At 39.3% G+C, this 13,810-nt stretch overlaps 1 protein-coding gene across 1 annotated transcript; it reads left to right on the top strand.

Annotated features, from left to right (window-relative positions):
• Positions 1 to 2,169: 2,169 nt before the first annotated feature.
• On the top strand, positions 2,170 to 12,849 carry samd14 (sterile alpha motif domain containing 14). The gene is made up of 8 exons (XM_063003978.1): positions 2,170 to 2,212; positions 5,786 to 5,943; positions 7,175 to 7,781; positions 8,872 to 8,959; positions 10,407 to 10,475; positions 10,578 to 10,722; positions 11,295 to 11,378; positions 12,240 to 12,849. The coding sequence occupies exons 1-8, from the start codon at positions 2,170 to 2,172 to the stop codon at positions 12,420 to 12,422; spliced, it is 1,377 nt and encodes a 458-aa protein (XP_062860048.1). The 3' UTR covers positions 12,423 to 12,849.
• Positions 12,850 to 13,810: the final 961 nt, after the last annotated feature.

Below are 13,810 nucleotides of genomic sequence, written 5' to 3'. Positions count from 1 at the left end.
TATTAGATTACCTGCAATATTACATTAGATTATAGACTTTTCTGTAGGTGATGACATGAGATAATACAAGAAATAGACTTTTACTGTAGATATTGACATGAGATAATATGAGATACTATGGACTTTTACTGAAGTCAGTGGCATGAGATAATATGAGCTACTGTAGACTTTAATTGAAGGTAATGGCATGAGATAATATGAGATATTATAGATCTTCTCTGTAGGTGATGACAAGAGATAATATGAGATACTATAGACTTTTACTGATGGCACTGGCATGAGATAATATGAGATATAGATCTGTAGATGATGACGAGATAATACAAGATATATACTTTCTCTGTAGGTGATGACAAGAGATAATATGAGATTCTTTAGACTTTTACTGATGGCACTGGCATGAGATAATGTAAGATACTCTAGACCAGGGGTCACCAACCCGGTGCCCGCGGGCACCTGGTCGCCCGCAGGGACCACGTGAGTCGCCCGCAGGGCATGTTCTAAAATAGCACTAATGACTATAGAGCTCCGTCTAAAATTTTTATTTGTGTTGCTGTTCTTTTTGAATTAATAACACTTGCACTGATGTAGATTTGAAAATGACAATACTGAGTATAATATTTTAAAAACAAAAATGTTTATGTTTATATGAGCTCTGATCTTGTCTGGGTTCAGAGTTTTATATCGTGCACATAACGCTGAGACAAGCAAGCTACGCATGCACAGCTATGATGGGGAGCGAGATGCGGGTCTTACCCCAAAAAAATAATAATAAAAAACACAAGAAAAGCGAAAGAAAATTTAATATTTTCACAATGATTGGGAGGAATGTGGAGAAACACTTCAGTATGTGTCACAAAAACTTCCATGTAAATCGCTGTACATACAAACATGGGACCGAGTTCATGATTTGTTCTAAAATTTTGCAAAGGAAGTGATAAGTACAAACGAGACATGATTTGAAGATGTGACCGATAATAATTTCCTAAAAAAAATGCTACAGAAGTGATCATTTGTAAAAAAAAATGTGATTCTGATCAAAGTGCTACAAATGTGCTCATTCATACGAAACTGTCAAGGAACAATATTTACAAAAATATCAGAGTTGTGATAGCTCTGACTTTCAAATACTGAAACAGATTTAGATTAATAGTGACAAATAATGTTACATGTTGAAATATATCTGTGTTTCCTACCATGGTAAATTGTAGCCCTTCGTATTATTCAGTTCCCTTGAAGTAGCTCTCGGTCTCGAAAAGGTTGGTGACCCCTGCTCTAGACTTTTACTGAAGGTATTGACATGATATGACATACTGTAGACTTTTACTGAAGTCATTGGCATGAGATAATATGAGCTACTGTAGACTTTTACTGATGGCACTGGAATGGGATAATATGAGATATAGATCTGTAGATCACATTCTGTCGTGATCTAAGTATAAAAACTATTTAAAAAGAATAGCAAAAATAAAAGCATTTATTTTGTGTTATACTATAGACTTTTACTGATGGCACTGGCATGAGATAATATGAGCTACTGTAGAGTTTTACTTATGACATTGGCATGAGATAATATGAGATATTGTAAACTTTTACTGATGTTGTTGACATGAGATCATATGAGATTAAGTAGACTTTCTGTAAGGGTATTGACATGCGATAGTAGGAGATACTGTAGACTTTTACTGAGGGTATTGACATGAGATAATATTAGATACTATGTATCTTGTACTGATGGAATTGTCATTAGATAATATGAGATATGTGTGTGATACATTGTGAATTTTAGCAGGCCTGCCTTTCACTACTACTGTATAAAGCCTTCACCATTTGGATGTAATGGCTCCCATTATGGTTTGGTGGAGTCCAACAGCCTTAGAAATGGTTTGTGACTTGTCCATAATGGTATATTTCTAGTGATAAAACACACAGCTTTACTGATCTAAGGTTCTATTCCCACATCTGGTTACTACCCTCTTCGTTGTGACTTTCATCTGGGTACTTCTGGGTTTTCTTGTTCATTTAAGAAAACATGCAAGTGGATTGGAAATGAAAACAGTGGCTACTAAAGATAAATAAATAATGAATATATATATGCTGTATAAATGCTGTTATCTGGTGTAAATCTTATTCCAGATCTTTTTTTCATTCACTCCAGATTTTGGTGCCATGTCCTCCACCCCTCTGGCCGAGGCAGAAGAAAATGTGTTTGGTAAGTGGCCTGTAGACCCGTTCCCTTCCCCCTCCTGCATTATTAGTGTTCCATCCCATCATCCACCATCCCAGCGCTTCATTTACACCCATTCAGAGTGCATTATAGGACGAGAGTGGATCAAACCCCCAACGCTGATGGAGCTCTGAAACAGGATATGATAGAAGTGTTATTGTCCTTCTGAACCTCCACTCACATCAGATGCCACAAAAATCGCATAAAAATCTCATACAAATAAAACTTTCCATATCTAATGGTGGGGGAAAAGTAATTGCCCCCCTTCTGACGGCCACCGTAGTTGTAAATGTGTCCTATTAGATTCTTAAACAAAAATACAACACATTTTGTAAAACCCATTTAATTTATTTAAGGAACAAATGATAAACATTCAAATACATGGTGGTTTTTCTATCATACACTGATCAGCCATAACATTAAAACCACCTTCTTGTTTCTACGCTCACTGTCCATTTTATCAGCTCCACTTACCATATAGAAGCACTTTGTAGTTCTACAATTACTGACTGTAGTCCATCTGTTTCTCTACATACTATGTTAGCCTGCTTGCACCCTGTTCTTCAATGGCCAGGACCCCCACAGGACCACCACAGAGCAGGTATTATTTAGGTGGTGGATCATTCTTAGCACTGCAGTGACACTGACATGGTGGTGGTGTGTTAGTGTGTGTTGTGCTGGTATGAGTGGATCAGACCAACAGCAGCGCTGCTGGAGTTTTTTAACACCGTGTCCACTCACTGTCCACTCTATTAGACTCTCCTACCTAGTTGGTCCACCTCGTAAATGTAAAGTCAGAGACAATCGCTCATCTATCGCTGCTGTTTGAGTTGGTCATCTTCTAGATCTTCATCAGTGGTCACAGGTCGCTGCCATGGGGCACTGTTGGCTGGATATAGATAGATAGATAGATAGATAGATAGATAGATAGATAGATAGATAGATAGATAGATAGATAGATAGATAGATAGATAGATAGATAGATAGATAGATAGATAGATAGATAGATAGATAGATAGATAGATAGATAGATAGATAGATAGATAGATAGATACTTTATTAATCCCGAAGGAAATTAAGGTTTGGTTGGTTGACTATTCTCAGTCCAGCAGTGACAGTGAGGTGTTTAAAAACTCCAGCAGCGCTGCTGTGTCTGATCCACTTATACCAGCACAACACACACTAACACACCACCACCATGTCAGTGTCACTGCAGTGCTGAGAATGATCCACCACCTATATAATACCTGCTCTGTGGTGGTCCTGTGGGGGTCCTGACCACTGAGGAACAGCATAAAAAAGGGGGGTAACAAAGCATGTAGACAAACAGATGGACTACAGTCAGTAATTGTAGAACTACAAAGTTCTTCTATGTGGTAAGTGGAGCTGATAAAATGGACAGTGAGTGTAGAAACAAGGAGGTTTTAATGTTATGGCTGATCAGTGTATCATATATTAGTTTATTGTCACGTATAGCTGACCACATTACTCCTTATGTATCCTTCCGACCAGACAGTAGGAGTTGCTGTTGAGCTATGATGAAGTTATATTCCTCCTTTCTCCCTCAGACACGACCAACTGTGTCTGCTGAGCACTCGGCCTAGCATATTAAACCACTGCACCATCGAGCGCCCTGTTTAATCAGTTTGGATCAGAAGTAATGAACTGAAATGAATACAAATGTTATTCGTTTATTAGTTCTTCAGTTCTCGGGAGAGCAAAATTCTAATTGCTCAGCCAGGTTCAGTCTGTGTAGTTATAGATTTTAGAAACCTGAACAAGTGCCATCTTGCTAACATTTCTGTTTTCTTACAGTTGTTTTTAGCTTCATGAGCTGAATGCCCTTGCTTGGCAACCTGCAACCTATAAAGCTTTTATTCAATGTTGAAGTGTATTGATTTTGACAGTGAGTAATCGCTTGTTATTGATCGCCGTGCCCGGGTACAGTTTCCTCCTTACTGGTAGCGTCTTTAAATATAACAGACAGGTATTCATTTATTTATTTATTCTTTTTTTTATTTTTTTTATTCATTTATTTAAATATTTTGTTCTGTATTTATTTATTTAAATATTTATTTATATATTGTTTTTTTATTTTTTCATTTTCATCAACCACCAGTCAGGGTTGTGGCAGATCCAGTTCTACCTGTTTTACTTGGTGAAAGGCAGGTATACAGTGGACAGGGCAGGCATCCGTCGCAGGGCTTCAACCACCCCAGGCGAAGCCAATCATGACTATTTGTAGACACCAACCGGTCAATTCAAACCCTGGATCCCAGCAGTAGTGGGCTAGTGTAATTTACCGCTGTGTCTCCCTTCTCAAATTATATATTATTTTTATTAAACAAATAAGTATTGATGAGGATTTTGTGTTCCATTAAGATTATTAACATCACTAAACATTTAAGCCATATAAGAGATTAAATAATTAAAAATGTTATAATTAATATTTCTTAGCATAACTGAGAAATAAATGAATTACTTTATCACAGATGGGCGGTATGGTGGCTTGGTGGGTAGCACTGTCGCCTCACAGCAAGAAGGTCCTGAGTTTGATCCCCAGACGGGGCAGTCCAGGTCCCTTCTGTGCGAAGTTTGCATGTTCTCCCTGTGTCCACGTTGGTTTGCCTCTGGGAGCTCCAGTTTCCTCCCACAGTCCAAAAGCATGCAGTCAGGTTAACTGGAGACACTGAATTACGCTATAGGTGAATGGGTGTGTGTGTGTGTTACTGTGTGCCTTGAGCCTAGGTTAACAAGCTCGTATCTGTCACAGGTAGACATGAGTGGGATTTCAGTAGTGGAATCTCAATTCTCACTGACATATTCTCAGTGATTTACAGTCAAAAGCCATGGAACCTTACAGTATATGGTTAAACAAATGTGGATACTGTTCCTTAATATTAAGCAAAGATGTTTTAGCCGCACTTATTGCTAACAGGTGTGTACAATTAATTATAACATTAACCATTAACATTTGGTTGGATAGACACATGGCGGCATGGTGGCTTAGTGGGTAGCACTGTCTCCTCACAGCAAGAAGGTCCTGGGTTCGATCCCCAGCTGGGGCGGTCTGGGTCCTTTCTGTGTGGAGTTTGCATGTTCTCCCCGTGTCTACGTGGATTTCCTTCGGGTGCTCAGGTTTCCTCCCACAGTCCAAAAACATGCAGTCATGTTAACTGGAGACACTGAATTGCGCTATAGGTGAATGGGTGTGTGTGTGTGTATGTGTATGTGTGTCTGCCCTGCGATGGACTGGTGTCCCGTCCAGGGTGTTACTGTGTGCCTTGCGCCTATTGAAAAGCTGGGATAGGCTCCAGCAAGCACCCACCCCCCACCCCCCACCCCCGTGACACTAATTGGATAAGCGGATAAGAAAATAAATGAATGAATGGATAGACTCAGTAAACTAGCTTATATTTGTTACAGGTAGACATGAGTGTTATATTAGCATTGGGGTGTGTACGTGGGACAGCATTGTTGTGTGTAGGTTTGGTTTTAATAGTAATGATTTTAATGGCACTAATAATGTTTATTAAACTATATTATTAAAATTGAAAGACTTGACCGAGGTGGTGCCTGAGACAGAGCGACTGGACAGCAGCCTCCAAAAAGCTAAAGCACAACTGACCGTCAAAACCAGGAGGCACCGCCCCTCCAGGTCCCGTCTCCGAGACAGTCTGAGCTCCACGGAGGGAGAAGACAGTCTTGACGCAAAGGTCTGTACAGGTTTTGGTTTGTAGTGTGTGTTTTGACCACCAGGGGCAGTATAGATCATTGTACTGTACAGCGGGTCATTGATAACAGTGTTAAATATATTGTTCTTTTCATTCATGAGTATTAGGGTGATTCTTCAATTGGGGGAACTTTTACGTCCCTAGGTTATAAATTTGTGTTAATTATTTGTCTTTATTACAAAACAAATATTTTAGGTATTAAAAAGATCATTCATTGCATCACTACAAAAATTACATACCAAAATAATTATGATTTCCATTTTTTATGATGATTTAAACATCAATATTTTGCTACTTTGGCCTTGTCCCCAACCCAGACTTTGAAACCTCTCTGCTCTAATAAAATGCTAAAAAGTGATCAATTCATTATAAAAATCACAATATGAGTTTTCTAATAACTTAAAAAGAAACAAAATGTAATTTTTGTTTTCATATTTGTACAACCTATGCATATTTTTGAGCAATATATTACTGTCCCCAGCATTATCGTCATTACCGCAACAGTGTATGGTTTCTGTAGGGAATCATTTGAAGGTAACACTTGTTTATGTTGTAACCATGGAAACAAAGACTAGCAAGGAAGCACATGCCAGCCATGAGAGAAGATTGACATTTGAATGTCTGGAAATGTGAGTAATTTAATCACGTATTCCTCCTGATCATAGAATATATTTATTCAGCGTCATTACCATTTACATCAGTAGGGCAGTACTTTACCAAAAAAAAAAAAAAAGAAAATTACACATTATTTATATGTATTTAAAGTGCATCTTGTACTAGCTGTTGACTAGCTTTAACAAATCCATGGCCTAGCTAGTTTTTTTCTTAAAAAAAGTAAAAATTGTCATTACCGCAACACATCATTACCAACACATAATGACATTTTGCTATGCCACTTCGCAAATAAATATGAAGTGTTAAGATTCTATATGAGCTCAATTGTAGCCATCATTAAGTCTTTGCTCTAAAGCATGTAAGCATTATCTTGACATAATTAAAACTAAATTATTACTAATTTTATTTTTCAAAAGTTAAGATGGTAAAAAGAGCCCGCAATTGAAGAATCACCCATTAATGCAAACAACAGATGGGATTAAACCAAAAACTACATATTCTGCATAAGCAACATAAACAAACCGGCTTCTTTCTGTAAAAATGAGTTTTAAATTGTGTAAAGGAAAGAAAACATGTGTGTGTTTACATTGTGTTCCAGAGCTACAGTGGCTTACTGCCCGGTTCTTCCTCTCCTCTCTACCCCTCAATTTATTGCTCCTCCCCTTTTTGTGACCTCCACCCCTCCTCCTCTCCCGCCCGGAGGGATCGAGCCTTCACTTTTGACCCTTGCCCTGGCACAGCAGACAGCGAGAAGAACGAGCCCAGACGAAGGGCTTTGCTGAACACCTCCTCCCCGGCCAACCTGCACCAAAAAGACCACGCCCAGCTGCGTCAGGAGCACCACGTCGACCTGCCACAGGATAAACCTGTCAATCAGCAGCAAGAAAACCACACTGACCTGCCCAAGAGTAAGAGGGATGCTGTCGAAACCGAGGACACGGACCAGGTACAGCTGTGCAAGAAGGACCACGATGAGCCGTGCAAGGAGGAGGACCACGTTCAAGTACGGAAAAGAGACCAGGTACACCCACGCGGAAAGGACCACGTCCAGCTGCATGAGGAGAACCACAGTTCTCTGCTGCAGGAGGACCATCTCCAAAAAGCGAAAAGGGACCTTGTACATCCACGCAAAAAGGAGCATCGTGAGCAGCTGCAGGAGGAGAACCACTGTCTCCTGCGCCAGAGAGAGCACTCTCAGAGTGAAGGTACAAACCAGGGGGGATTCCCAGACTGAACAAACACATTTCCAGAACCACTTTATGATGCCATTGTTGACCACCACTCACACGCCCAAAAAACCCTGGCAGACGAATACCTATTGACAATGCCCACTCTCAAGCAAGCTTAACCTTTCCATAGGCTTGGAAGCTGCCATTCCCAAAAGAAGCGCGTCCTTTAAAATTGGCACTTCAAGCTTGACTGCTGTTTGATGCCAATCACATGGAGAAAGAAAGCAGAGAACCTCTTAGTCTACCATGATGTAAAGCTTGATTGGCTGTGGACATTCTTACCTATGTTCCGGCAGCTTCTAATGCATGGCAGACCTGATCACACAAATAACAATAATAACAATTATTAATAACAATAATAATAATAATAATAATAATAATAATGGGCACCTAGGTGGCGCAGTGGGATATTCCGCTAGCACAAGCTTGAAGCTCGGCGTTGGCTGGGCGCCATCTAGCAGGCATAACTGGCAGTGCCTGGAAGGAGGGATGGCCGGGGTGTGTGGGCAGGGTCTTCGGGCGCTGTGTGGGGACCCTGATTGGCGGATGGAGGCACCTGTGCAGGGTGCTTGGGTGGAGGGGGGTTCCATTGGGGGCTGTGTGCGCAGGTCAGAGGAGGTGTGGGCAGCGGTGTTGCCTCTTCCACTGCCAAAAATAATCGGGGATCCCTGGCAGCGGAGGTATATACAGTATATATATATACATATATATTGTGTATATATACTGTATATAAGAAACTGTTCTTGAGCCGACTGGTCCTGGCACGTATGTCCCTGTATCTCCTCCCAGATGGCAGCAGGTTATACAATGTGTGGCTGGGGTGGAAGGGGTCCCTGATGATGCTGTGTGCTTATATATTTTTATCTACAGTGTCATAATATCAGAAAACAACATGTAACTTAAGAAGTCGGGTTTAAAAAAAAGTCTATTTTAATGATTCAGTTACAGAAAAAGAACAGTTGTAGAAATCATTGTGTATATGTGTTTTTTAAATGATTTAATGTTTCTGTTGATTCTGTAACCATAATCAGTAATGCTGATATAAAATGCTATTCTTTGTGTTCAGATGACAGTCATGATGTTGGATCAGATGAGCCAAGCAGCCCAACAGTTCTGCTGGACAAGAAGACCAGGAGGCGCTTCCTCGATTTGGGGTCAGTAAACAGGACCTCTGAAATAACAACATAAAATCCTATTGGATGCTGATTCTGAACATGTACATTTGAGTTTTGGGTCAAAATAATAATTACAGAGCAGCCTGCAAGAGCAGAAGTTTCATTTTTTTGTTTAAAACAAAGACTTACGCCGCTCAGGTGGTGCAGCGGTAAAACACGCCAGCACACCAGAGCTGACATTTCGAACTCATCAGTTCAAAACTCAGCTCTGCCATCCGGCTGGGCTGGGAGGCTACATGAACAACGATTGGCTTGTTGTTCATACAGGGTGAGAAGCTGGAGAGGGAGCTCATAACTGATGTATTTATGACCTCTGCTGGCTGACTGATGGTGCCTGCACAGAGTCGAGGAGTAATGCTGATCAGGGTGTGTCTCTCTGTACACAAAGCTGATCCACATATGAACTTGAGATCAGCATCAGCAGAGAGGAAGCGTAATGCAATTGGGTAATTGGATGTGACTAGATTGGGAGGAAAATTGTGGATGTTAAAATTCCACATTTACATTTTCTACACCCATAATTCTGACTAAACACAATCCAATCAATGAATAATTAGGGCCTTGCTTAAGGGCCCAACAATGGCAACCTAGCAGTGATGAAGCTTGTACCAGCGACCTTCCATTTACTAGTTCAGTACCTTAACCGTTATGCAATTACTACCCTCATATACTATGTATGTATCTGATTTGTTAATGTGATAACATCTGATACATAAAAGGGCGGCACGGTGTCTAAGTGAGTAGCACTGTTGCCTCACAGCAAGAAGGTCCTGGGTTCGATCCCCAGGTGGGGCGGTCCGGGTCCTTTCTGTGTGGAGTTTGCATGTTCTCCCCGTGTCCATGTGGGTTTCCTCTGGGTGCTCCGGTTTCCTCCCACAGTCCAAAGACGTGCAAGTGAAGTGAATTGGAGATACTAAATTGTCCATGACTGTGTTTGATATAACCTTGTGAACTGATGAATCTTGTGTAATGAGTAACTACCGTTTCTGTCATTAATGTAACTAAAGAGTGTAAAACATGACGTTAAAATCCAAACAAACAGACAAACAAACAGATACATAAAATCACATTCATTAAATCATTTTATGTTTAGCTTTTATTTAATAAATCAACTACAATGTACTGATTCAAATCAAGGCTTGGATACTCAAACCACACTCATGTAAACCTCATGTAAACCTCCACCTGTTGTTAGGAGCAGTTAGCTTGTCTTAAGGTTTACAAGATGATAAATGAGGGTTGCAGAACTTTTTTAGCAATAAAAATGGGTTGCACCCAAGACAAAATAAAGAACTCCTGTTTAACGGTTCACAATCACCAGTTCAGACCCACAGTAAGCTCCTGGTTGGTGTAAACCTGTGCAGTACTGAAGGTAACAGGAATGCTGGAACCATTTCAGTGTGGCTTATTGTTTCATTTTGTACAGGGTTACGTTGTGGCGGACTTATGGGAGGGTCAGGAAGGAGCGAGCCAGTCGACACTCAGCAGAAAATCGGTACAGAAACAATAATACAAATGTTGCTAATCTGTGTTAGTGTTCATTGTGTTGTATTCATTTATGCAAGTTTCTTTCTATCTTCCATTTGTGATGTTTTAGGCCGGAGACAGCAGAGACAGCAGAGAGCCGAACCCCACGTACCTCCGGTCCCCCGTTTGTATCTTTCTCCTGGTTCAGTGAGAGAATAAGGGGCTCCGGTTCTCCAAAACACTCCAGCCAATCCCCAGCCAAATCACACTCAGAGGTGAAGCCACGTTAATGCTAGTTTATTATGTAAAAGTTTTCACTTGGCCTGAAAACTCTAATAATCACCCAGAATCCATTCTGGGCTTGTTTAGGAGACATTTGCATTAATCTGCTGTCAAAAATCCAATGTCCTGATAGTGAGATTTGACACAGGAGGTTACATAAATGGTAGGACTATTAAAAGCATCAGCTTAGCACCAAAGTCCAATACCATGGTTGAAAAACCTAGGTTGAATAGATTTTGCATTTCAAATCATCTGGTATCATGAAACAAGTTGATCTGGAGAACTAACGTATATCTCGGAATGTAATGTCGCTCTTTGAGACTCCATTTAAGGCAATGTGTTGGAGGGGGTGCATGGTAGTCTCAGCCAGCAAAGCATTTTGATGAATGCTATTCAGATCACTGAAAACCAGTAAAGTACAACATCAATGTCTGGCACCATCTGCCAATAAAGCAGTAGAATTTTCTGCACCAACATATCTTTGTTTTTAAACTGGATGCCTCACAACAAACCAAGTGCTGAATTTAGCGGCAAGTTGTTCATGTTGTTTTTTTTCTTTTAAAAGGACGAAGAGTTAAAAACCAAAAGCAGGTCCAGCAAGAAAGAATCTTCACAGCCATATCAAAGCCTTTCTGATCTCTCAGATGAGGTAAGAAGCAGGAAATATTACCATGCAGTGCTTCTCAACTAACATGACCCCGGCACTCACTGTTCAGAGTATCGCTAAATACATTTTTTTTCTGCCACAAATCTTTGAAAAATGCAGCATATCCTCTTGACTTTTCAATACATTTGATTTGGGGCACCTATAGGTAAAGGTAACACAATGAACAAGAAATAACTTTACTTTGATTTGTAAGTATCATATTAAAATGTGACCACATATGACAAATTCTTCTGGAGCAAAAACATACAGACAGCACATGTATTTGTTTTCATGTCAAAGTTGCTTGACTGTGGAGGGTGGCAGCTGTGTTCCAGCAGATCTGTGTTTGATGAAGATTTTGACTTACATCTAACTATGGAAATAGAAATAAATATTATATATATATATATATATATATATATATATATATATATATAAAAGCGTTTTACCTCAGTTTATCCAGAAAATCTAACACATTCAACTTTTCATAATAAATGTTAAAGGCGTTCCAAACAGCACTTTACCTACTACATGGTGTGTACCAACAACTTCGTAGTATACTAATTAGTAAAGGATTCAGTACAGTATTAGGTGATTTAGGATTCAGCATCTTTACAAGCGTTTTCTTTATGATGAGCAAATATAGCAAACAACTTTCCCCCACTTTTTCTGTAAAATAAATTTTAGCATTTTACAGAAGTAAAGCATAAACACTTTATCCACTGATTTCACGAGTAGGCATTGAACTCATCAATAACCCTGAACAAAATAAACCAGGACTGCAGAGGAAAGCAGAAAAATAATTTTAAAAGAAAAAATGCTGAAATTTTTCACTATACTATTTCATTTTATCCTGGATTTTAGGGATGCGATGATCATGCTGAACCCTGTCTTATAAGAAAGAAGCCCATCCTGCGATTTTCATCAAGTGGAAGAGACAGAATGGAGAAGCAGAACGGCATTCAAAGAGACAAAAAAGACAACGGGCATGATGGAGACGGCCAAAAACTACTCACCACTCTGTCACAGAGCAAAAACTATGAATGATTTATATTTAATTACATGATTTATATTTAATTGTTCGATAATAATGAAGAAATATCTGGAGACATGATAAAACTTAATTAAGCAATGTGAACAAATACATTAAAAGACAAAGAAAGAAACAGAGTCACAGAGCCAGACTGGCTGGTTTACATTCCTTCTGCTGTTAACAAAAGGCCTGCACTTAACTCCCATTTTACTGCTCACAACTGAAAAAATGGCAGACTCCCTTGTTATATAGTTAGCATATTATGATACTGGTTGTGGAGGAAAACACAATTTGCTCCTGTATTTCACCTTGTAATCACTAGAGCCAAATATTCACCCCATGTAACTTTAAGGATGGACAGATGACATTCTGTCTCATAGTTTTTATGATTGTATATATTGCAGGAATTATTGTAATTGTATGGATTTTGCATCTGTATGATTGGACTTATTAAAGTTTTTGAAAAATAATGAACTCATTTTTGTTGAAGTTGAGATTAAGAAATACAGATCAGTTCTGTAAAATGCTCATCAGTTCACACCAATTTTTATACTGCTTTGTTTTTAGCATTTCCTCAGAGTCATCACAATCCCTTAAACTGTCACACTATCTTTTATACAGATTAAGTTGCACATGCAGGTAATGTTCGTGGATCTTCATCAAGTGTTGCAAGGACCAAGCCACTACTCAAGCCACTAGACAAACTAGTAGTACATTTCCATTGTACTACTTTTTTGACTTTGAATTATGATAGCTGTTATGTAAATTTAATAAGACATAAATTTAATAAGCCAAGTACAAAAATCTCCAGTGTAAAACATGGTGGTGGTAGCATCAAGTTATAAGAATGCTGTTCAGTCTGGTTAGAATTGTTTTGGTAAAAAATGGACAGAGAGAGATCTTGGATAAAAGGATGTTCTCCTCTGTCAAAACGCTTACACCAAGATGAAAGTTTATGCACACTAACGCAAAGCAACACTGGAGTGATTAAAATAATGTACAGGAATTATATTGTTCATATTCAGGGACTAAAGTTTGGCGTAAAGCAGACATACAGTACATCCTTGGTCATTTAGTCACTCACACCAAGGTATTTTAAAGCAGACAGCCCATCCTTTGCATGTAGAAGGAAACTAGAGCATTTAGAGAAAGCACACAACAACCCACATACGCCATATAAGAACATGCCAAACTCACTGGGAGTTACAGGAGGAAAATATCAAGCTTGTGTTATGTGGTTACTAATAGAGACTAAATGAATGAATGAATGAGAGCTGAACTGATGGTTCAGTCAGGTTTCTCAAATTTCAGGCTGATGGATCAAAGTGAAGATTTTCTAGAACTCGTTTGCCATCATTGACATATTTGGCATTTAGCAGATGCTTTTATCCAAAGCGACTTA

Source organism: Trichomycterus rosablanca, chromosome 10, assembly GCF_030014385.1.
Source record: "Trichomycterus rosablanca isolate fTriRos1 chromosome 10, fTriRos1.hap1, whole genome shotgun sequence".
Taxonomy (NCBI): Eukaryota; Metazoa; Chordata; class Actinopteri; order Siluriformes; family Trichomycteridae; genus Trichomycterus; species Trichomycterus rosablanca.
This window is presented reverse-complemented; position numbering and strand designations above follow the sequence as displayed.

What these genes read in the sequence shown, in the direction of transcription:
- samd14 (XM_063003978.1), top strand. Translation starts at nt 2,170, where the DNA reads ATGTCCTCCACCCCTCTGGCCGAGGCAGAAGAAAATGTGTTTG. An exon ending in GGCAGAAGAAAATGTGTTTG is followed by an intron (nt 2,213 to 5,785) that starts GTAAGTGGCCTG and finishes TAAAATTGAAAG; the next exon opens with ACTTGACCGAGGTGGTGCCT. An exon ending in TTTCTGATCTCTCAGATGAG is followed by an intron (nt 11,379 to 12,239) that starts GTAAGAAGCAGG and finishes CCTGGATTTTAG; the next exon opens with GGATGCGATGATCATGCTGA.